Source organism: Paramisgurnus dabryanus, chromosome 4 (genome assembly GCF_030506205.2).
Source record: "Paramisgurnus dabryanus chromosome 4, PD_genome_1.1, whole genome shotgun sequence".
Classification (NCBI taxonomy): Eukaryota; Metazoa; Chordata; class Actinopteri; order Cypriniformes; family Cobitidae; genus Paramisgurnus; species Paramisgurnus dabryanus.
The window spans coordinates 47052918-47077133 of NC_133340.1; the positions used below are offsets into that span (position 1 = coordinate 47052918).

The following is a 24216-nucleotide window of genomic DNA, read 5'->3' on the forward strand; positions in this document are numbered from 1 at the left end:
TGGACGCAAATTTAAATGGACTGAAAATTGCCTGCTGAATATTTTACGTTGTATTTTTAAACAGACCGAATATTTTAAAGTGAAATCTAAAAGGTGAATGTGGACTATTGAATTTTTAATACAGAAAATATACACGCATGTTTAATTTCAGCCCTTAAAAATGCAAAACCTAAAAATACAATGCATTAAAATTCAAGCACGGTTAATACAATGCATTTTTTTCAGGTAGTACAATTCAACAGGCTGTTTTAATTCAAAAACATAAAAATACAATGCATTAAAATTCAAGTACGGTTAATACAATGCATTTTTTTTCAGGTAGTACAATTCAACAGGCTATTTTAATTCAAAAACTTTTGTCATTATTTTTCTTCCATAAGAAACAGCGTGTGTTACGTGAGCTTTAATTTGAAAAATCGTTTGAACCAATGATATACGGATTACCCTGGTCCGTGTTTCTTTTGGTCATTTGATATCCTATCTGAAATCAAATAACGAGAAACGAAAAATGGCTCGTGTTTTGTTTTTCTGTTTAATTTAAAGCTCCACTGTGTAGTTTCTACTCCCATCTAGCGGTGAAATTCTATATGACAGCCAACTGAATATTAATTTCTAGCACCCCCCCCCCATTCGGAGGGCGTTTTAACCAAGCGTGCCGCACAAGCCCTGAAAAGTGAAGCCAAAACGTCTCGATCGCCCCCCAGTGGCTGGTCCCAGTATAGGTCATAAACCCCGCCTCCCTGTGTTATTCAATGGGACTTGAGACCAACTAAAAAAATTTATTACACTTCAATTATCTTTTTTCCGAAGCTGGTTTCTGTCATTTATTGTATTTTTTAATTACACTGATGTAAATTCAAATGTTTGTTTTTAAAATAAGTTTGTGTTTAGTTAGTTATTTAATGATATAAAAACGGTGGTGTCACGTCATGATTGACAGCTGTGATATGCGCATTCTGCGAGAGCAAGGGCGGGGTTTTGATTTCGCGGCTTCACTTCCTGCTCACTACTGCGCATGACTGGTCCTGAAATTGCTACTGTGCAGACTCAAGACCCAAGATACATTGCTTTTGCTTGATGACGTATCCCACCTACACATGCAACCTCGGGAGGCTTCAGCTAGCGGCCAGCTTGAGTGTAGTCTGAAAGCGCGAAAGCCGGAGCTTGAATTTCAGGAATTTCCCTCGTCGGCGAATGTATGTCGGCGTAACTCTGGTCTTTGTACAGGAGCGGGTGGTCTGATTGACAATAGCCCACTCCTGACATATTTTGACATAACAGCATTTCCACACATTATTTCTGACAACCTGTATAGCCAGCTCCGAGGGGCTGTGCGGTACTGAATCTGTTGTCAGTCAATGACTTTAATTTTGCACAAATGTTTGAAATGGTTTGGCAAAAATACTTAATTTGTCAGTAGGGCCATATGATTTTCGTTTATTTTGGCTAGAATTTTAAATGATAGACAATGTCCTATTTATGTTTCTCTGTTACATTTTGCGTTGACACTAAATGTTTTTTTTACTCTGCCCTGTAAATATGGCAAGATGTCTTTGCATCCCTGTGTTTCCTTGAGTGCACTTTAAAAGAGAGCACATACATCATGGTCGGTTTTTGGAGGAAAGATGCTTAATAAACTATTTTCTGAACATTATTTTGTTAAATAGGCTATGTCGGTTAAATAGTTTAAAGTTAATTTCACTTAGCACTAAAGTTACAGGCTTTTATTCTTTTTATATTTAGCCAGTAATGAGTGAAAGACGTCATATTACATTTTTTTCTGTGACATATTGACCTATTTTGTTGACATTCCAATGTTAAAATAATTTTCATATTGACACGTCGTTGTGTACTGTATGTGGGCTTGTTTGCCCTCTTATTACAATTCACATATGCAACCAAATATTTTAATAAAGCACTAAATTGTTTACAAGAACATGCAATTCCTTATAGATCTAGTCATTTTTATTGTCAAAATACACCACATTGATGTATTTACCTGTAAATGCCGAGTGACTAAATTTGTTCAGTCTGATGTTCTACTCTGTGGCATATAGTAAAAGACAAAAAAGTTTAACAAAAATAATTTTCACGAATAATATGCGATTACATTTTAATTACTTCACAGCCCTGTCCTACTCAAAACATGTTCGACTTGACCTGAACCCAGGAATGAGGAGGAGTGGCAAATATTTGGTTTCTGTTGGTGGGGTTACAGGGTTTCAAACAAAAGCTTCACATTTGCTATGGTAATAAATCAGACCATTGTATTTACATTAACTTAGTTATTTTATTTATAAAATAAAGATTTATAATTATCATGGTAAATTTTCCGGAGGTATATTGCAATGCCCATCCAATAAGCTGAGTAACAGGGCAAGTAGAAAATCAAATTAGTCTGTTGTTTTAGTTAGACTACCTGAACTCCTGGGTTATACAACATTACTGCAACAAGAAATTAGAAAAGATTTAACTTTCCAAGTTGAACTCTTACCTTTTTCTTCAATGCTGTTGTAACCTTCACTGTCTGCAGGGCTCACATCTCGTCCTCTTTTAGGAGATAGCAGTGGACTGGGCGTGTTCTCTACACGATGTCTCTTACGGCTGCAAATATAAAGGACAATTATCCATCTTTTACACTGTTACAAAAGAAAACAAACACGTGGATATAAAATACTGATTTTGATTGAAATTTTTAATGAAATCAAATTTTGTTATGTAATTAGCTTGAGATCAGCTGTAAATTGAGCTAAAAGAAACAACATTAAAACATTTGTGCTTGGCCCAACATAATAAAGTAACACACACAATTACAGAACTAATAAAACAGAAACTATAGGCACAATAAAAATGTGATTCTATTCTTCAGAACATGGAAATACAGACACTAGTCACCATATGTTAATGTGCATCAGAAGACTGTGTCAGTCTAAAGAAAATGCTGGCTAAAGCTAAACAAAATACTATATAAAGTTTCTTTTTATTTTAGTGCTAATAATTATTGATTTTGCTGGTTGGAGATTATAGATAATTTCCAAAAGGTGTGCAAAAGTGTGGCCTATCACAGTAAGTGACTATTTAACAGAGTAAATCTACATTTTGAGTCTGTGCTAAGAGACTAAAACCGGACAACCCCCATCGCTCAACAGAGCACTCCCGCTGAAAGAGACAATAACAGATCATTGTAAAATCAACCAAGTTTGTGAATCTCTCTTTGAGATTGTGCAGCTCCTCGTTCTGAGTTCGATCACAGCCTATGCGTCCAGAGACTAAGCGTATCACACCATGTTTTGCGCCTCACGTCCAGAAAGGAAATAACCTACGTCTGCAACAAGGTGAAGTTCAAAAGAGCAAACCTAAACTCCAAGGAACTTTCATCGGCGTGTTCCAGATTTGTTAAGGACGTTCTCCAACAACTACAGGATCACGTCTGCGTGTTCCAGATCGCTAAAATCCTCTCTGTGCTTCCCAGAGATCAGCATTTTCACAGCACTTCGTGTTCAAGGCTGTTGAACTAAACCGGACTCTTTCCCACTGCAGCACGGAAAAGCCCGACATGTGGCCGACGGACCACCACTGGACAAGCTCATTTGACCGCACAGAACGTAAATATAACACAACCAAATCTTTCCTGAAACCAAGGCATTGATGTATTCTATCTACTGTTACCATATATGATTTCCAATATTGCATAACAGATTTCTAAAATTTATAGAAGGTAACTCCTTAATTAACTCTTTCCCCGCCATTGACGAGATATCTCGTCAATTAAGAGAAAACGCTTCCCCGCCAATGACGAGATTTTCCGTCTTTCCGCAATACCGCTATTATCCACCAGGTGGCGCCCTTCCGCAACTTTTTAAAACCGGAAGTATTGCCCTATGGCAAGCTGATGCATGTCCGTGTCTGTTTTAAAGATCGCTCTGAATGGGATCTCTATGAAAAGTCCGTCATAAAAATGGAATTATCTCTGCTTTTTGCTCAAAATATGGTGTTTTTGCAAAAACCTACCCATATTCAAAAGCTGATTGCAAAAGAACCACTAAAGGTAGGATGAAACGTTTTTTTTTGTTTGAAAGCAGAGGGTCTGTTCTTTCATTTGGTATATTGTATGTTTATATATTTAAAGAAGAACATTTTCTGGAAGGCATTAAACTTTGGTGAAAATCATGAAAAACGCTGGCTGGCAACTTTTTTTAAAAACGCTGGCCGTGAAAGAGTTAAAATAAGGTTATCATCTTACCAGAAACCGAAATCATTCTGCCATAAATTCAACTCAGCCACTTCAATTTTCTATTCTTTGCATTTTAGTTTCTATCTTTTTCTATTTTTTAGTATCATTTAGTAGTGTTTTTAGTTTCTTGATTATCTTTTGTTAATAAATTCCATTTTATTACCACTCTGTATTCTTTGTGTTGAAAATACAGTTAAAGGGTTCTACAAGCTGGTCTGAATCCTTCAGATAAATTAGATGACAAACTCCCTCTAATTTACATATTTTCTTATGTTAAATGATCTATTTAGATCTTTCTTCTTATTAAAGTGAAATTCTTTAGCTGGTTCCCCAAAGTAGAGGGGGGAGAGGTCATCTGACACACACACACACACACACACACACACACACACACACACACACACACTTGACGTGAAACCTCTAGTGTCGTGTTTTATGGCATACTAACCAATGGTTTCCCATGTGAAAATCACTAAATTAATTTGTGCCCGTGTCAAAATCACTACAAATGTCTTTGGATTTATTTTGATTACCATCCTGAGCTATCGCACTTTGATGCAGTTAATGCATGAGTAAACGCATAGATAAGTTCTTTGTCATCAGCAATGTTATAAGCTATAACATCAAAATATTAATAATTCTGACATAAAATACCAAAAATGCAATGATATAAAATTGTTTTGTTTGTTACTTTTCTGACAACTGATATGAACGTTTCTTACAGAACACATTAAATGCTTTTTAATGATGTAAGAACTTGTTTGTCCAGCAGAGCATGCTACATTGGTTGCTAATGGCAACCCAGGTGACTGGATAGTTACACCAGCCAACCCCACTTCACTTCTCTCAGGCGGCGGCAGTCACACGCTGTCTTCACAACATTTTTACACCTGGTATTAAGACACGTTTGGTCGACTGGATTATAAGCGGATGAGAGACACATATTCCCACTATTACTTGGTGTTTAAAGTCCGTCTCTTTTGTCCACTAGCGAGTTGTTAAAATGCAAGAGGGAGATATAATGCGTTTAAACTGATGTCAGTCGTACAATATAATATACAGTATGTGTTGTATATTATGTGTTGTTACTTGAACACGGTCATTTTAGAGCAATTGATTCAATAAGCTTGCGCAACTTGAAAGAGGTGGAGAACAGACGCTTTAGTTTTAAGTCTAAAGTCCCAGCAGAACACTGTGTTCGTGTTATAAAAACGTTGTGCAGGACATTACACATTAGATAAGTATATGTTGTCAGTTAAGCATTGTCTTCTTAACGGTATGTTGCTAACTAATTTGTGAAGTACAAAACTTACTGTAAAGCTAATAAACAATGACTTCATAAGTTTCCCTTTTCAATATAAGACCAATATAACACTGTTCTTGTCAAACCTGCCAATGATTCAAGTGGTATCACTGCATGAAAAGAGCTGTATACGGACAAATACGGGATGGGAAATCCCTGCTAAACTTTAGGTTTGCCAGATTTTTGAGGCAGAGTGCTTGGAAAGGTAATACACCAAAGTAAACTCGTGAAACATCCAGAAACCTTACGTTTGTGGATGTATATAGGAACTGGTGGAAGTTTCCAGGAATCCTTACAGCTGGTTGTGAGGAGTGGTGTGTGTGAGGTGTGAAGGGCTTTTTATATGTTAATGACCCACAGGTCTTCTTTGTCTTCTTTGTTTTCAGAGCTGAGTGGGGTGGGGTGGGGGGTTAACCATGTCTCTTTAAGACAACACATACAATATTGTGGTACATAAAAACTGTGTTTTCTAAATACGTTTATTATTAATATAATTTAATTAGTCTATTTAAGAAACTTAGCATCATTCAAAATAACTTAAATTCAATGGACACAATTACCATTTTAATGTGTGAAAATTATGTGTCTGACTTAAGAGAAATGTAACAAATGTTATTTCAGAATATATATTTCCAACACTTTGAAAACATGTCTCCAACTGCCCTAGGTCAGAATATTGTGCATGTATCTATCAATGCTGCATACATCGTTTAAAAGAAGCTGTTCAAATGACATCATGTAACACATTTTTGCTAGCTAGAATGTTGATAAATTAGTCAGTGAAATGTAAAGCTGCTTGATTTTGCTGATGTCTCATGATTTGAAGTTCACTGTTTATATTGTTATTATATTTCTACCCTAACATTTCATTAAATCTTTTAAAATAGAAAAAAAAATATAAATAGACAGGTCCATAATCTAAAAGACAGTCTTTCACATATGAATGCAAAACATGTTGGGTGATACAGACTGACAAACTCGGGTAAACATATCTGCAGATACCTGTCAGCTACTGTACTTTTAATCCAGAGGTGCCCGAAGTTGGCCCACAATAGACCTTTAATTTGGCCCATCATGCCATGTGAGGAAAAAGAAAACAAAAGTCATTGATGCAGATGTTCATATTTTTTATGAAACATTTTCTAAAATGTATAATTTTTTGTTGTATTTTTACATTACAAAAATGTAAATTAAAATTCAATGCAAGGGATTAGAGTGATTTTTTTATGTTTCATGCATACTTGAAGGTGTATAAAATGCATCACGAAACTTAATGAACTCCGGTACTATAGGCTAAATATGAAGAGGTTGCGGAAGTGGCACACAGAGAAAAGGATATTTAAAATTGATTGGCAAAACAATTTCTTTTTTCTACAAAAAGCCTTTGAAAATAAAACTGCATTAGTTATGCATAAACAGAGTAATGTTTGCTTATTTATTTTTAAAATATTAGAAAATTATAAATTAGGGGTTATCAGGGCAACTTTAATTTTAATATAACACAACAACATTTACTTTTGGCCCACAGCCAGGTTTGGCCCTTGTAAGGAAAATGTTCGGGCACCAATCAATGTTCTAGTCTATCTGAGGAGGTAACTTTTAGCATATGATAATGCATGCTTGTACAAAGTCAGTCCACATATTATAATGTTTGTCTTCAATCAATCAATTAAATAAAAGAGATGGGGACTTTATAATTTAATAAGGGTCAATATATCACAGTGAAAAAAGACATACATGTTTTTTACTTTAACATGAACTAATGCTGAGTTAAGGCATATACTAATCATAAACTATTGAAGAGTCATCATTAACTACAACATGACATGTTTTTCATTGTTAGTTAATGCATTCATTTACAATAAATTAATTTGAGTTCATGTTGAAGTTAAGTAAGTTCAGTAAGTTAGGCTACATGTCTTAACTCAGTATTTGTTTATATTGACTTATATTTAAGTAAGAATTCATTTAGGTATACGTTAAATGTTTCCAATGATTAGCAGTTAATCCACTAAACCCAGAGATAATTCCTGAGGCATGTTTTAAGAGTTTTGTATTTCATCAAGAAAGTGCTGATTCACAAAGATTTTATATTTAAATCTGAGCATCATTCAAAATAACTTAACATGTTTGTCAACTAAACATGTTTTGTCAACGTAATAAACTTTATACATTTTTATTTTTTATTAATGATCAAGTATTAAGAACAATGCATTGTGTGAAAACGCAGATTATAAAAAAGAATATAAAGTGCGAGCAGAGGATCAAACTTGGGTTGGAATGATGTAGTGCATCCAATGCTTCTTGGAAATCGTAGTCATATTACATCTACAGCAGTATCAACGCCAAAGAAAAGGACTACATTTCCCAGAATGCACCTGCACCCACTCATCTGCCCCACCCTTCAGGTGCGACCGCTTTACCTATGGGCTTGACGGGAAAATTCAAAATCGCGAACCGTTACTGCCTGGTCTACTCGGTCTCTTTGTTTGTTTGCTCATCATTAGTAAGGTAAGTTTGATTTAATTCATTTATCTGCATCGCGCTGATCGGTTGCCTATTTGTTCATATTATGTTATTTACTATGATTCGTTTTTGTCTTTATACTAGAACTGTTTGAATTTAAAGCACAAACAGTAAAACATTAAGGGTATACGTGGTACACAGGGGTAAACATGAGGTTAAAAATACGCGAAGTAACATTCAAACCGGGCTGTTAAAAGAATCAATTCAATGTTTAAATTTTTAAAAACAAATCTTTAAAGAAGCCAAGATGAGACGTTCTTTGCTTAAAACAAACAAAGCAACAGTACTTTTTACTGTTTAAAAGCTTATTGCTTTAGTTCTGGTAGATGCTGCTTATTTTTCAAGACTGTTTTAATAGCTTTATATTGATTTGAAACAAAGCCGGCTACACTTTGAGAGAACCTAGATGCTAATTGTAAAGAAGCTTGGAGTCATAATATATTTTAACGTTATATGTAGGTATGTGACAAAAAATATAAATACTAGAAAATTCATATATAATTATAACCATATGATAGATAATAAAGATAACTTTGACATGGTTTTTAAATTATTAAAATCGAATAATTATTAAGAAAGTTATGGAATTTTTTAACTCGAAAATTAGGGGGCATTTTTGTACCCAATTAAAACGATAAAACAATGAAAAACTGTGACCTCTTCCGCTTGACCAAACACTTTAAAATATCATAACTTCCTCATTTCTTGGTCTATTTGCATAATTCAAACACCACATTGTAGGTAATTAAAAGCCCAACAAGATTAAGATGACATATTTTTAAAATATATATATAAACATTTTATTATTTTTGATTAACCACTAATTAATGAAACCGAGAGCATCAATCCACGCATATCTTTCCACATGAAATCAAAGCCTTCTCAAATAAAAGCTATATTTTTTTATACAACAGTTCTTTCTGGTTCTCGAATCTGATTGGCTAAGAGCTATGCGATATTGTGCTGATAACGGCACTGTAACCGCATCACCTTTCGTATCATTCCGCCACCTAGTGAATGGAGGTCCTAAGCAGGCTCATCTCTGAATGGAAAAACACAGACGCGCTGTTTTGAATCACTCTCCGTGTGTCTCATTAGTTTACTAGCTCATAAATCAGTCTGTGAATCCCCAATCGGAAGTAATTATTCTGTCAAAGATCAGCGCTCTTGGATGTTACGTTAAAGTTAATGGGAGAAATGTCTTGTCACATCGTGTGGACGATTAACACTTGGAAAGAGGAATATAAACACTCGTTTTTTTCTGGAGCTATATCTTTTATCAGAACGCGAAAACACCGTGGAAATGCAGGTAAGCACCGCAGCTTTTAAATGTGGACATTGATCATTTACTTTATCGTGATGTGACTATTAAAACATGTTATGAGATATCGCCACTGGTATATTTATAAGCAGCATGCAAAAACATCCCTCTGACACTTATAAAAAACCATTTTGTATAGTACTGACAAGAACAAAGTTTAATAATAATAATCGAGTGCTCGTATCGCGTTAAGAATAAATGAGAAAGCAATAGTAATGTTATACAAGTATAGTTTTATTAACTTTTACCTCGCTCCAAAACAATAACAACACAAAAGACACTAAATATGAATAAAAAAAAACAAGTAATCGTTTGATCATGACACCACATACTGCTGATTTGATCTCATTTTGACGATCATAAACAAACAAGGCCAACATGAGAGCCAGGGTATCTCTGTCAGAGATGTAGCCCAGAGAGGGCGGTGGTCAGCGGGGCGAGTGAACACTCACGTCCGCTCATGCTTTGGTTCTCATTCGTACCGAATCTCAGTAAGCACTCGTTCAAACAGGCGCTATCTTTACTAATCGACTGCAGATTTAAATATAATACATATACATTCTCGACTAAACTAATCTTAAAACTACACTTTGTGACCAAGAAACGGTAATATAAAGAAACGGCTTTTCCGTCCATTGAGTTGTTATGAGCTTCAAAGCAGCCGAAAGTTTTACCTGTCATTCTGGCCGCCCTCAAATCCGTGGCGGAAGAAGTAGTTCTCAAACAAAGAGGCTTTTAAAATAACTCCGTTGTTGTTTTTTAGTTTTCGTTTTTCAAACGTGTGCCGTCGAACTGTTGTATAAAAGCAATATCGCTCTCGGAGTCGTGTGATATAGCTCTATATCATCACGGCTGTGATTGCCTCCGGCACTCGGCCTATGGCCTCGTGCCTCTGGCCTAATCACAGCCGTGATGATATAGAGCTATATCACACTCTACTCGAGCGATATTGCTTAAATATATTAAAGAAACATTTAATTGTATCTTTAATATTTCTTAATTGGCTAATAATGCTGGCGAGCTATTTAAATAGTCAGATATTATTAATACATTAATTGATGATTATGTTATTTATCATTAATAAATCAATAAATGCATGCATGTTGCATGCATGTATTTATTTATATGTTTGACAAAATTATGCCAATAATGTAATCTAGATATTCTAATCCTTCGTTCTGTATGATTATTTTGAAAAATACTGCACGGATTGATGAAAACGGAGAAGTTTTGGAAGCCAATATGATTGAATGGGCGATTCTGCTTTTGACAACAACGTCACTTGCGGATCTTAAAAAAGCACATGCGAATGTTACAATCAATCCCAAACTTCACCTAATTCAAGTTAAATGTTAATTCTATCAAAAGTATTTGTTTTGAAACAAAAAAATACTCGCCTTCATAGAGGATTTTGATGCCAAACACGAGAGAAGTTTAGCTTTGCCTATAACTTTCTTCTTACGACAGCGAACTTGGAAATTCAAACATGAGAATCAACGTGAGAAAGTAATTTATGTCACTAGTATATGGGCTTTAGAGGTATTCACAAAGCAAAGATATGACAGATTTCCTAAGTCACCAACGCGTCTGCGCTGAATACCTGCTGGGAACACAGCCGTGGGAACAAAGCGCTCGTGCGTATTACGTCATTTTGTAACATACCTATTATATGTTTGCTGTTCTTCATCTTTTTAAATATGAACTCTATCCATGTTTGTGTTTACAGAGGTCATGTACACTGTGGTCAACTTTGTGGACGCTGAAGAGGTTTCTGGGTAAAGATGATGCAAGTTATTAATTCAATTTTAAAAATCAAATAGTAAACAGATGTGTTAAGATGTATGTGATTTTGATTTTTAATTCTGTGTTTGAAAGAGAACTATAATGAAGTAACAGTGGAAGCTAAAACATCGGACTGATCCAGTCACTGAAGAAATTGATGTCACTGCAATCTGGCCAAAATTATGTAAGTTTAATAATGAAATTATTAAATCAAAGAGGTTAAATAGTAAATAGATGTGTTATGATGTATGTGATTCTATTTTTTTACAACTATAAAAAAGTAGCCTACTGTAATGAAGCTGTAGAACAACACAGAGACTCTGAGGACATCAACACAGAAAATTAAGTAAGATGTACATTATGAAGTTCTTTGATAATATATTGTTATATATTGTTTAATGTAAACTTTCCAAAATGTACAACTTTATGTCATTTGATTTGTCGTGTGTGTGTGTGTGTATGTGTATTAGTATTATGCCAAATACTTATATCTACTTTTTTATTTCCAAAGAGATGTCTGTCCAGATGAGGGTGCATCAACGTTACCTTTGCTGACAAGTATATGATTTACAATGTAAAAACAGTTAACTTAACTCAAACCATTTAAGGAAATCGGTTGCCTTAAACCATTAAGTTTTAAAAAACATACATTTGAGGACTGTGAACTTAAGTCTTGTGCAATTATGCACTTATATTTAGGTAGTGTGAACTTAAATATAAGTGCATAAATGCATGTGACTCAATTTGTTTAAGTTCACAGTACTCAAATCTATGTGTTTTAAAACTTGAATGGTTTAATGCAACCGCTTTTCTTAAATGTGAGAAATTACAGTGAGAAATGTTTAAATAATTCCAAGACAGAGCTCTGCAATTGAATCTACACTGCAAAAAAATCACTTTCTAACTTAGGATTTTTATCTTGTTTTCAGTAGAAAAACTAAAAATTCTTAAATCAAGATGTATTTTCTTGATTAGCAAAATTACCTAAGAAAATATGTCTAGTTTTTAGACAAAAAATATACAATTTAAGTAAATTTGTGCCTAAACAAGCAAAAATATCTAACAATGGGGTGATAAAATTGTGCTTAAGTAAGTTTTTAAAGGGGCAATCATAGGGCCCTATAATTTCCGCGATCACGGAATCGCGGACGGAATCGCGGAATTGGCTAATTAACACGGAATCTAGTATTTACGTGGAATTTCGCAGAATTTTACATATTTTGAATAAAATTATGTTTTTGTGTGGGAGACGAACGTATGTCTGGGGGAAATGCAGACCGGGGGAAGTAAATCTGGGCGACACGCCCCCTCCCGTCGTTTCAGACCCCCTCCAAAACACTGAAACCATGGCGAAGCGGCTCTCCACGACTCTGCTTTCGTCAGCGAAAAAATTAAGAAATTCGACGATAAGCACTTAGTTCCGAGCAGGTCTCACAGGACTTTTATGTGACCGGAGAACTGTTATTTTGTAAGTTTTGTCAACACTCTGTTCACCGTGAGCGCAAAGATACATGCACTCTCTCATCCACGTCTGTCTCACTGCACCTCTCTCACGTGCACGCACTTACGCATCTGTCCGAAGTGCGAACACAAATTCTCATGTATTTGTTCAGTTTTATGCATTTCAAGTGAGCTGAGGCAAACTAACTATCCCTCGCATTTAAAATATAATCATCTGCATCATGGCCCCGCTCTCTGTCTCTCTTTCGCTCGCACGTGCAAAGAGCTGCATGCTCATGCTGTCATAAGTCAGAACACTATCCTGCGTTCCACTGGATTGATGTATTTAAGGCACTTCTGAAGGCACCACTGCTTTGACACCTTATTGTAGCCTCCTGCAACAACACTAAACAATGCACTGAATTGAGTTGTGTGTGCGCGCGTGCGTGTGTATGTGCGTGTGTAAATGCATTTTTTATAGTCATTAAGTAATCCTGTTATCCAGTTTTTCCCCAAATCATTTACATTTTAATCATTAACATTAAAGGCACACTCTTTTTATGACTAAAATAACAGTAAAGGGTAAAAAATATAATTGCCAAAAATTTAAATGGATAAAACGGAATTTGCAAAAATTAAAACTGAGAAAACGGAATTTGGGAAAAAATTAAACGGAATTTGGGAAAAAAGTAAACGGATTTTATAGGGCCCTACAATCAGTAGGATCTACCCCCAACTACGGTTGCAACTACGGTAGCTGTTATGTAATCGCTGATCTCCTTGTCCGTTGCAGCTGGTTCACGTGATCTGAAGAAAACGCGTTGTGGAAACGCGTTGGTAGGCAAATGCCTTTTGTCCCTCTCTGCTATTATAGTTTATCAATATGGCGGAACGATATGGATGCCTCCTTGGACTTACCTGTTCAATGTAAGTAAAGAGAAGAAATTCTAAGCTTACAAAGAAAAGTCAGATCACTGGCAGAGGTCATTTGACACCAACGAGGACATATTTATGAATAAAGACATTGATTTTGATTAAAAAAAAAACACTTAAAATCCTACTTATTGCCCCTTTAAGAAAAAAGAAAACGTAAAAAGTTTTCTCACACCATTGGCAGATTTTTTGCTTGTTTTAAGCACAAATTCACTTAAATTGTGTGTGTGTGTGTGTGTGTGTGTGTGTGTGTGTGTGTGTATATTTATTTATTTTGTCTAAAACTAGACTTATTTTCTTAGGTCATTTTGTTCATCAAGAAAAAGCATTTTAATTTAAATAATATTTCTACTGAAAACAAGACAAAAATACTAAGTAAGAAAGTCATTTTTTGCAGTGTAGGACTGATTTCATAAAGCAAGATCAATATAGTTGTTGTTCATTTTATTTAGATATTTACTACATTACAGTGGCAGCTGGTGACTTATTTTTTTGTGAGCACTCAATGCGAAGTTTGTCACAACATGTATATAGCCCGTCATTTGTGTGGTTCCCAATTTCAAAATATGTGTTCTGCGTGTCGAGTGCGTGTATGTGCATCATGTGTTTTGACTAAACACGTGATGCACGTGGTTTACATGAAGCAACAAACACATATTTTAAAAACACAAGCAACACACATGACACTCCGAACACTTATTTTGAAATTGCAACCCTCGGATGAGCAGTCACGGGCCGCCACTGCTACATTACATTGTACTGCTTTGAATGTAGTTTTCATTGTTGCTTTTATTTTGTTTTATTTTACTCTAATATTGCTTTCTCTGTCTGTATATTTATGAGTTTAAATAGTCTTGTTTATGTATGCAACTTTTAATATTTGTGTATAATATTATTTTGTGATTGTGACAATTGTGGATTGTTCAGTTTTTTATTAAATAAACATTTCAAACTCAATTCAAGTTATTATTTTTTTAAGGGTTTTGGGGGTGTATAGTAGTATATATTGGGGGGGGGGGGGTTGTAGTCTATCTGCATAGCAGGCAAATAACCAATCAAGTCACTAAGCTATGAGGGCTTGGGTTGGGCTTAATACAAAGTGTAACCAATCAAATCATCTCAACTGGAAAGTTTCAAAGTAGTGTCCCAATAGTTGTCAGAGTTTGGGGAGGGGGTTTAAAAAACAACCAATCAGTGTTGAGATTAAACACCAATGGGGACAATAGAATTGTGCAAAGATGTGAAATCCCAGTTCCTCTGTAGGTGTAAAAATGTCCCCTGACAAAATCTTCAATGGGATTATTTGCCATGGCAACAAATGGCTGCATATACCACAGGAATATCCCCTCAGCAAGAGACATGCGAATTGGTATCATTACGGGAGTTTCCTACACTGCATGAAAAGAGCTGTATACGGACAAATACGGAATGGGAAATCCCTGCTAAACTTTAGGTTTGCCAGATTTTTGAGGCAGAGTGCTTGGAAAGGTAATACACCAAAGTAAACTTGTGAAACATCCAGAAACCTTACGTTTGTGGATGTTTAAAGGAACTGGTGGAAGTTTCCAGGAATCCTTACAGCTGGTTGTGAGGAGCGGTGGGTGTGAGGTGTGAACGGCTTTTTATATGTTAATGACCCACAGGTAGAGGTGTCTTCTTTGTTTTCAGAGCTGAGTGGGGTGGGGGGTTAACCATGTCTCTTTAAGACAGCACATACAGTATTGTGGTACATAAAAACTGTGTTTTCTAAATATATTTATTATTAATATAATTTAATAAGTCTATTTAAGAAACTAAGCATCATTCAAAATAACTAAAATTCAATGGACACAATTACCATTTTAATGTGTGAAAATTATGTCTCTGACTCAAGAGAAATGCAACAAATGTTATTTCAGAATATATTTTCCAACACTTTGAAAACATGTCTCCAACTGCCCTAGGTCAGAATATTGTGCACGTATGTCTCAATGCTGCATACATCGTTTAAAAGAAGCCGTTCAAATGACATCATGTAACTCATTTTTGCTAGCTAGGATGTTGATAAATTAGTCAGTGAAATGTAAAGCTGCTTATTTTTGCTGATGTCTCATGATTTGAAGTTCATTGTTTCTATTGTTATTATAATTCTACCCCAACATTTCATTAAATCTTTTAAAATAGAAACAAAAATATCAATAGACAGGTCCATAATCTAAAAGACAGTCTTTCACATGTGGATGCAAAACATGTTGGGTGAAACAGACTGACAAACTCGGGTAAACATATCTGCAGATACCTGTCAGCTACTGTACTTCTAGTCCAGAGGTGCCCAAAGTTGGCCCACAAAAGACCTTTAATTTTTTTATGTTTCATGCATACTTGAATGTGTATAAAATGCATCACGAAACCTAATGAACTCGGGTACTATAGGCTAAAAATGAAGAGGTTGCGGCAGTGGCACACAGAGAAAAAGATATTTAAAATTGATTGGCAAAACGATTTCTTTTTTCTACAAAAAGCCTTGGAAAATAAAACTGCATTAGTTATGCATAAACAGAGTAATGTTTGCTTATTTATTTTTAAAATATTAGAAAATTATAAATTAGGGGTTATCAGGGCAACTTTAATTTTAATATAACACAACAACATTTACTTTTGGCCCACAGCCCTCAGTCAGGTTTGGCCCTTGTAAGGAAAATGTTCGGGCACCAATGAATGTTCTAGTCTATCTGAGGAGGTAACTTTTAGCATTTGATAATGCATGCTTGCACAAAGTCAGACCACATATTATAATGTTTGTCTTCAATCAATCAATTTAAACAAAAGAGATGGGGACTTTATAATATAATAAGGGTCCATATATCACAGTGAAAAAAGACATACATGTTTTTTTACTTTAACATGAACTAATGCTGAGTTACAGCATATCATATATTGAAGAGTCATCATTAACTACAACATGACATGTTTTTCATTGTTAGTTAATGCAGTCATTTACAATAAATTAATTTGAGTTCATGTTGTAGTTAAGTAAGTTCAGTAAGTTACATGTCTTAACTCAGCATTAGTTTATATTTACTTATATTTAAGTAAGAATTCATTTAGGTATACATTCAATGTTTCCAATGATGAGCAGTTAATCCACTAAACCCAGAGATAATTCCTGAGGCATGTTTAAAGAGTTTTGTATTTCATCAAGAAGGTGCTGATTCACAAAGATTTTAAATTTAAGAAAATCTGAGCATCATTCCAAATAACTGTTAACATGTTTGTCAACTAAACATGTTTTGTAAACGTAATAAACTTTATAAAAATATTTTTTATTTTGTATTAATAATCAAGTATAAAGAACAATGCATAGTGTGAAAATGCGGATTCTAAAAAGTATATGAAAGAAAAGGACTACATTTCCCAGAATGCACCTGCACCCACTCATCTGACTGCCCCCACCCTTCAGGTGCGACTGCTCAACCTATGGGCTTGACGGAAAATTCAAATCGCGAACCGTTACTGCCTGGACTACTCCGTCTCTTGTTTGTTTGTTTGCTCATTAACAGTAAGGTAAGTTTGATTTAATTCATTTGTCTGCATCGCGCTGATCGGTTGCCTATTTGTTCATATTATGTTATTTACTATGATTCGTTTTTGTCTTTATACTAGAACTGTTTGAATTTAAAGCACAAACAGTAAAACATTAAGGTTATACGTGGTACACAGCGGTAAACATGAGGTTAAAAATACGCGAAGTTACATTCAAACCGGGCTGTTAAAAGAATCAATTCGATGTTTAAATTTTTAAAAACAAAACTTTAAAGAAGCCAAGATGAGACGTTATTTGCTTAAAACAAACAAAACAACAGTAACTCGTTTGTTTGAAATGTTAGCAGCTAGCAAGTGTCTCTCTGCTATTTTAAATGGTACAGACGATCTTTTGTTGTTTTAAAAGCTCATTCAGTTCTGGTAGATGCTGCTTATTTTTCAAGACTGTTTTAATAGCTTTATATTGATTTGTAACAAAGCCAGCTTCACTTTAAGAGAACCTAGATGCTAATTGTAAAGAAGCTTGGAGTCATAATATATTTAAACGTTATATGTTTGCTGTTCTTCATCTTTTTAAATATGAAGTCTATTCATGTTTGTGTTTACAGAGGTCATGTACACTGTGGTCAATTTTGTGGACGATGAAGAGGTTTCTGGGTAAAGATGATGTATGTTTAATCATTCAATGATTACATTAAATTAAAATCAAACATGTTAAATAGTAAACAGATGTATTGTGATATGTGATTTTAATTTTTAATTCTGTGTTTGCCAGAGAAATATAATGAAGTAACAGTGGAAGCTAAAACATCAGACTGATCCAGACACTGAAGAAATTGATGTCACTGCAATCTGGCCAAAATGATGTAAGTTTAATAATTAAGTTATTAAAGAGGTTAAATCGTAAATAGATGTGTTATGATGTATGTGATTCTAATTTTTTTATTCTGTGTTTGATAGACAACTATATTGAAGTAGCCTACTGTAATGAAGCTGCAGAACAACACAGAGACTCTTGAGGACATCAACACAGAAAATGAAGTAAGAAGATGTATATTAAGAAGTTCTTTGATCATATATTGTTGTATCTTTGTACAGTTTAATGCAGTGGTTCTTAACGTTATTCCTGGAGACCCACTGCTCTGCACATTTTGTATGTCTCCCTTATTTAACACACCTGATTCAAATCATCAGCTCATTAGAAGGGATCTCCATGAACTGAACTACGTCTGTCAGATAAAAGAGATATACAAAGCATGCAGGGCAGTGGGCCTCCAGGAATAACGTTAAGAACTAGGGATGCACCGATAGGATTTGTTTGGGCCGATACCGATTTAAACAGACAACTTCTGGCCGATACCGATATTAAACACTTCTATACAATACTATACAGTTGGTCTATTTGCTAGTTTATTTCTGCATCAAATTATTTTTACTGAACATGGATTTGATCTAATTAACATTCAACTGACCAACATAATAAGAGAGACACAAATTAAGCAATAACAAATATAATAAGACAGCATGACAACCTTCAAAGGTGGTTTTTGCTGTTCAGCATTTATTTTATTAACAACATTAACTCGTTTTTTTTTTTTACATATAATGGATTTCTTTATGCAGTTAATTAATAGGCCGATACCGATTGTTTTTCTCGTGCTATTGCCGATATGCCGATGGTTTCAAATTCATCAAAAATCGGCCGATAAATATCGGCGGCCGATACATCGGTGCATCACTATTAAGAACCACTGGTTTAATGTAAACTTTCTAAAATGTACAACTTTAATTCTATGTCATTTGATTTGTCGTGTGTGTGTATGTGTATACGTATATGTGTATTAGTATTATGCCAAATACTTATATGTACTTTTATATTTCCAAAGGGCTCCAAAGAGATGTCTGTCCAGATGAGGGTGCATCAATGTTACGTTTGCTGACAAGTATATGCTTCACAATGTAAAACCTAACAGTTAACTTAACTCAAACCATTTAAGGAAATCGGTTGCCTTAACCCATTAAGTTTAAAAAAAAACATACATTTGAGTACTGTGAACTTAAGTCTTGTGCAATTATGCACTTATATTTAGTTAGTGTGAACTTAAATATAAGTGCATAACTGCATGTGACTCAATTTGTTTAAGTTCACAGTACTCAAATCCATGTGTTTTAAAACTTAAATGGTTTAATGCAACCGGTTTTCTTAAATGGTTTGAGTTTAGTTAACTTTTAGGTTTTACAGTGAGAAATTCTTGAATAATTCCAAGACAGAGCTCTGCAATTGAATCAACACTGCAAAAAATCAGTTTCTAACTTAGGATTTTTATCTTGTTTTTAGTAGAAAAACTAAAAATTCTTAAATCAAGATGTATTTTCTTGAAGAGCAAAATTACCTAAGAAAATGTCTAGTTTTTAGACAAAAATATACAATTTAAGTAAATTTGTGCCTGAACAAGCAAAAATATATAACAATGGGGTGAGAAAATTGTGCTTGAATTAAGTTTTTAAGAAAAAAGAAAACTTAAGATTTTTTCTCACACCATTGGCAGATATTTTTGCTTGTTTTAAGCACAAATTCACTTAAATTGTGTGCATTTATTTATTTTGTCTAAAACTAGACTTATTTTCTTAGGTCATTTTGTTCATCAAGAAAAAGCATTTTATTTAAATAATATTTCTACTGAAAACGAGACAAAAATACTATGTAAGAGTCATTTTTTTTGTTTTGACTAAACACGTGATGCACATGGTTTACATGAAGCAACAAACACATTTTAAAAACACAAGCAACACACATGACACTCCGAACACTTATTTTGAATTTGCACCCCTCGGATGAGCAGTCACGAGCCGCCACTGCTACTTTACATTGTACTGCTTTGAATGTAGTTTTCATTGTCGCTTTTATTTTGTTTTATTTTACTCTAATATTGCTTTCTCTGTCTGTATATTTACGAGTTTAAATAGTATTGTTTATGTATGCAACTTTTAATATTTGTGTATAATATTATTTTGTGATTGTGACAATTGTGAATTGTTCAGTTTTTTATTAAATAAACATTTCAAACTCAATTCAAGTTTATTTTTTTTAAGGGTTTTGGGATGAATATGAATATATATATATATATATATATATATATATATAGTGGGGGGGGGGATTGTAGTCTATCTGCATAGCAGGCAAATAACCAATCAAGTCACTAAGCTATGAGGGCTTGGGTTGGGCTTAATAGAAAGTGTAACCAATCAAATAATCTCAACTGGAAAGTTTCAAAGTTGTGTCCCAATAGATGTCAGAGTTTTGGGAGGGGGTTTTAAAAGCAACCAATCAGTGTTGAGATTAAACACCAATGGGGACACTAGAATTGTGCAAAGGTGTGAAATCCCAGTACCTCTGCAGGTGTGAAAATGTCCCCTGACAAAATCTTCAATGGGATTATTTGCCATGGCAACAAATGGCTGCATATACCACAGGAATATCCCATCAGCAAGATACATCCGAATTGGTATCATTACGGGAGTTTCCTAACTTGGTGGAATTAGAAGTTTACCCTCAGTGGAACTAGTAGATACCTCCGAAAATCAGTGGTGTTTACAGGAGTTTCCTAGTACGGATACACCTCTTTTCATGCAGTGCTAACTTGGTGGAATTAGTAGGTTACCCTCAGTGGAACTAGTAGATACTTTCGAAAATCAGTGGTGTTTACAGGAGTTTCCTAGTACTGATACAGCTCTTTTCATGCAGTGTATATACTTTGTTCTGTTTGTGTTTTTTAAGTTATTTATAATAAGTCACATTTACAGTTTAGTGCACTGAAATCAAACTCATTTTGGATAATAAAGTTAATTGTTAAATTGATAAAACCTCTGCCTATATTACATATCTTTGTCACATCAATATAAGTGTTTGATCACCACATTTGTGGGTGATCACTCCAAAAAAGTATTAATTCATAGTATATTCTGTTAATATATATAGATAGTAAATGGACTGCATTTATATAGCACATTTAACAGACCTATGGCCATCCAATGCGCTTTACAAGTTGCCTCACATTCACCCATTCATACGCCGACGGCGCTGTCAGCCATGCAAGGCACCATCCAGCTCATCGGTAGCAGCTGAGGTAAGGTGTCTTGCTCAAGGACACCTCGACACTTGGTCAAAAGGAGCCGGGAATTGAACCACCAACCTTCCGGTTTGTAGACAACCTACATGAACCCCTGAGCCCCTGCCGCCCCAAATAGTGTATTCTATGTACTGTATATGTATACTGTTCTATAATACACAAAGAATATCAGCAGATATATCATTATCTGTCTTTTTCACCCCCCTAATATCTTCATACCCCTCCCAAAATAATAAATAAATAAAACAATGCATATCAGTCGGGCTCAAGTATCCAGATTTCTGGCACTCTTCACTTTGGCAAACTACACAATTATGAATTATGTATATATTCGCAGGAAGAATGTATTAATAAACTGCTATTATTAATTTGGCTAAGATAAAACCTCAATAATTGATTAAATGTATAATTAAATTAATTAATTATACATATTATCCCTCTTTAACTTATACCTGAAAATTCCCGCAATAGTGTTTCAAACAACAGCTTCTGCAAAATGAAACACTACAATGTATAGCATATATAATAAACAATGAAAAATTACTCTTAAATAAATGGTATATGCTTAATTCAATAATAGGATTGCAATTAACTGCAATTAATCACACAAAGAGAGGTGTAAAGCATATTAGAAATACATTTGACATTTTGAATAAAGCTGTTTTAAAACAATGCAAATTATGAAAAACGCTTTAGAAATACATTAAATTGGCCAAGTCAAATAATTATTTTAACTGTCACTCTAAAATATTTGCATCAACTAAACAGGAAGAATTAAGTACATCATTAGGCGCTATAACTTACATGGTCTTCTTCTCTTCCTGAGCGTCTCGGCCAGAGCGATCATCTCGCAACTCATCCCTTCTCTCTCGCCTCTCCTCCCTTTTCTTCTCTCTTTCTTCCCATTCCCTCTGCCTCTCTCTCTGCTCCCTATCCCTTTCCTTCCTCTCTCGTTCCCTTTCTCTCCCCCGCTCATCTCTCTCCCTTTCCCGGCCCCGTTCCTCCCTTTCCCGTTCTCTTTCCCTCTCTCTTTCACGTTCCCTTTCCCTGACTCGCTCACTTTCTCTTTCAGCATCTCTTTCTCTCTCTTTTTCCCTCTCTCTCTCCTTCTCCCTCTCTCTCTCCTTCTCCCTTTCTCTCTCCTTCTCCCTTTCTCTCTCCTTCTCCCTTTCTCTCTCCTTCTCCCTTTCTCTTTCACGGATACGGTCTTCTCGTCTTTCCTCCCCTCGATCATTCCTTCTGTCATCTCTCCTCTCTTCAAGGTCTTCACCACGGTTCTGTTGATGGCGAGGAGAAGCTCTTTGTTCTGTTGAAGAACAGGGACAGACATTGTGATCAATCATATAGAGGATTTTTGATGTCTCACAGACATAGATATATTCTCACAGATATATACACATAGACAGATATATTTCAAAAGTTTATTTCTTTTAATTTTTATGATTATAACTGACAACTAAGGAAAATCCAAGTATCTCAAAAAAATTAGAATATATAAAAATATAAATTCAGGGGTGTAATTTCCACTGGGGAGGGGGGAAATGTCCCCCACATTTCCCCCATGTCCCCCCACTTTTCAAAATCACAATCATGCCCCCCCCCCACTTTCCAAGTAGTTTGTTCAGATTTTTTAACTGCACGATGTCATCGCCATGGAAAAACAAGATCAAGCAGAACAAGGAGAGTCTGCCCGTGTCGATGGGGCACCGTAAGAGGGGATGCTTAGGACCATTCAAATGGTCTTTAATTTGTGTACATTCACCATAACAACAAATCTTTGTGTTTTTGTCAAATAAAGAAAATAAACAGGGTGCGCATTCAGCCATCTCTGTCTCCACCAGCTGTCTCTCAAAACACGTTACGAAAATCAATTGGAACTCCATGAATAATCGTCACACAAACATGATACACATATCCAAAAAAACCCTGAAATCTCTTTCATTTAAACAAACTACTTATAATCGTAAACAAATATTGCCTGTTTATATAATCTGTACTGAAGTAAAGAAAGTACAGTTTCTCCTGGCTGAGCTGATTATCTCTAATGCGGTCACGCCCACAGGCGGTACCCGCTGTTCACATGGTAATGACTACACGTTGACCAGTTCAAACATTAGACGAAGCATAAAGTTCGATCAGATTTAAAGACTTTACTGTGTTTATACATACATTATAAACATACACACACGTAAGGAAGATCTTCAGTCATGTCTGGACATTGAGGAAGAGTAAAGAAGCGTTAATTACGTTTCAGAAGAACAATGGATGACGCACTGGAGGAGGAACCACAACTTATTCCTGAAGTAAGTTATGTATCCTCATTTATATATTTTCTATCATGTAATATGCTTATTTTTTGTGCAGTTCAGCCTGCATATACGAGCTCAGCAGACTGCTGCTGGCTTCAGATTGAGAAACAGCAATTGTTTACAAACGAGGACGCGTGTAACAGTAACTTACTCAAGTAATGGCGGATAATTCTCATGCCATGCAGTTTAGACACAGCAATTCACTATCATCTATCCTTTAACTTTCAGTAAGGCTGCACTACAGGATATAGTGAGCTTTAATATGATTCCATACATTGGGCTTTACATGCAACACAGATTTTCACGAGTGCCGCATTGTTTACGCGTGAGGAGACGAGAGTACTCATGCACATGAACGCCATATGCAATGTGTTTTTAAAAGTACATGTGCACTTACAGAAACGCATAAAACATTGTTAAAAACAGAAGCTAGATGATCAGTCGATGGGCATCTGAAAACAGCTTTTTATATAACTTATAACTGCAGATGTTTATCTGAGATGTTCTGAATTTAGTTTATGTACATGATAATTAATCTGAATGTAGTGCTATCAGTGATATTTACCCATCAGTTATGTATGTAAGCTTATGTGGTATTTCATGTCAGAACATCTGCCAGTGTCCCAAAATGGTCGGACCCCAGAGGGTTAAAGTTCCCCGCCATAGACTGTGCCGCATGTGTAACCCTCTTAGCTGGGCCCTCTCTCTCTGTCTCA

At 35.1% G+C, this 24216-nt stretch overlaps 1 protein-coding gene and 1 long non-coding RNA gene across 10 annotated transcripts in view; one reads left to right on the top strand and one right to left on the bottom strand.

The window, feature by feature from the left end:
* zc3h13 (zinc finger CCCH-type containing 13) overlaps window positions 1–24216 on the bottom strand; it is a 301826-nt gene that overhangs the window by 30678 nt on the left and 246932 nt on the right. For all 9 annotated transcript variants that reach the window (XM_073814423.1, XM_073814422.1, XM_073814421.1 and 6 more), the window contains 2 exons: window positions 21996–22497; window positions 2495–2604 (listed from right to left, as the gene is read on the bottom strand). In XM_073814423.1, coding sequence (XP_073670524.1) covers window positions 2495–2604; window positions 21996–22497 — 612 coding nt within the window. The remainder of the gene's footprint in view (window positions 1–2494; window positions 2605–21995; window positions 22498–24216) is intronic.
* LOC135736090 (uncharacterized) lies at window positions 15917–19073 on the top strand. The gene is made up of 4 exons (XR_010527774.2): window positions 15917–17729; window positions 17837–17927; window positions 18022–18102; window positions 18948–19073. It is a non-coding gene; the product is annotated as an uncharacterized lncRNA (long non-coding RNA).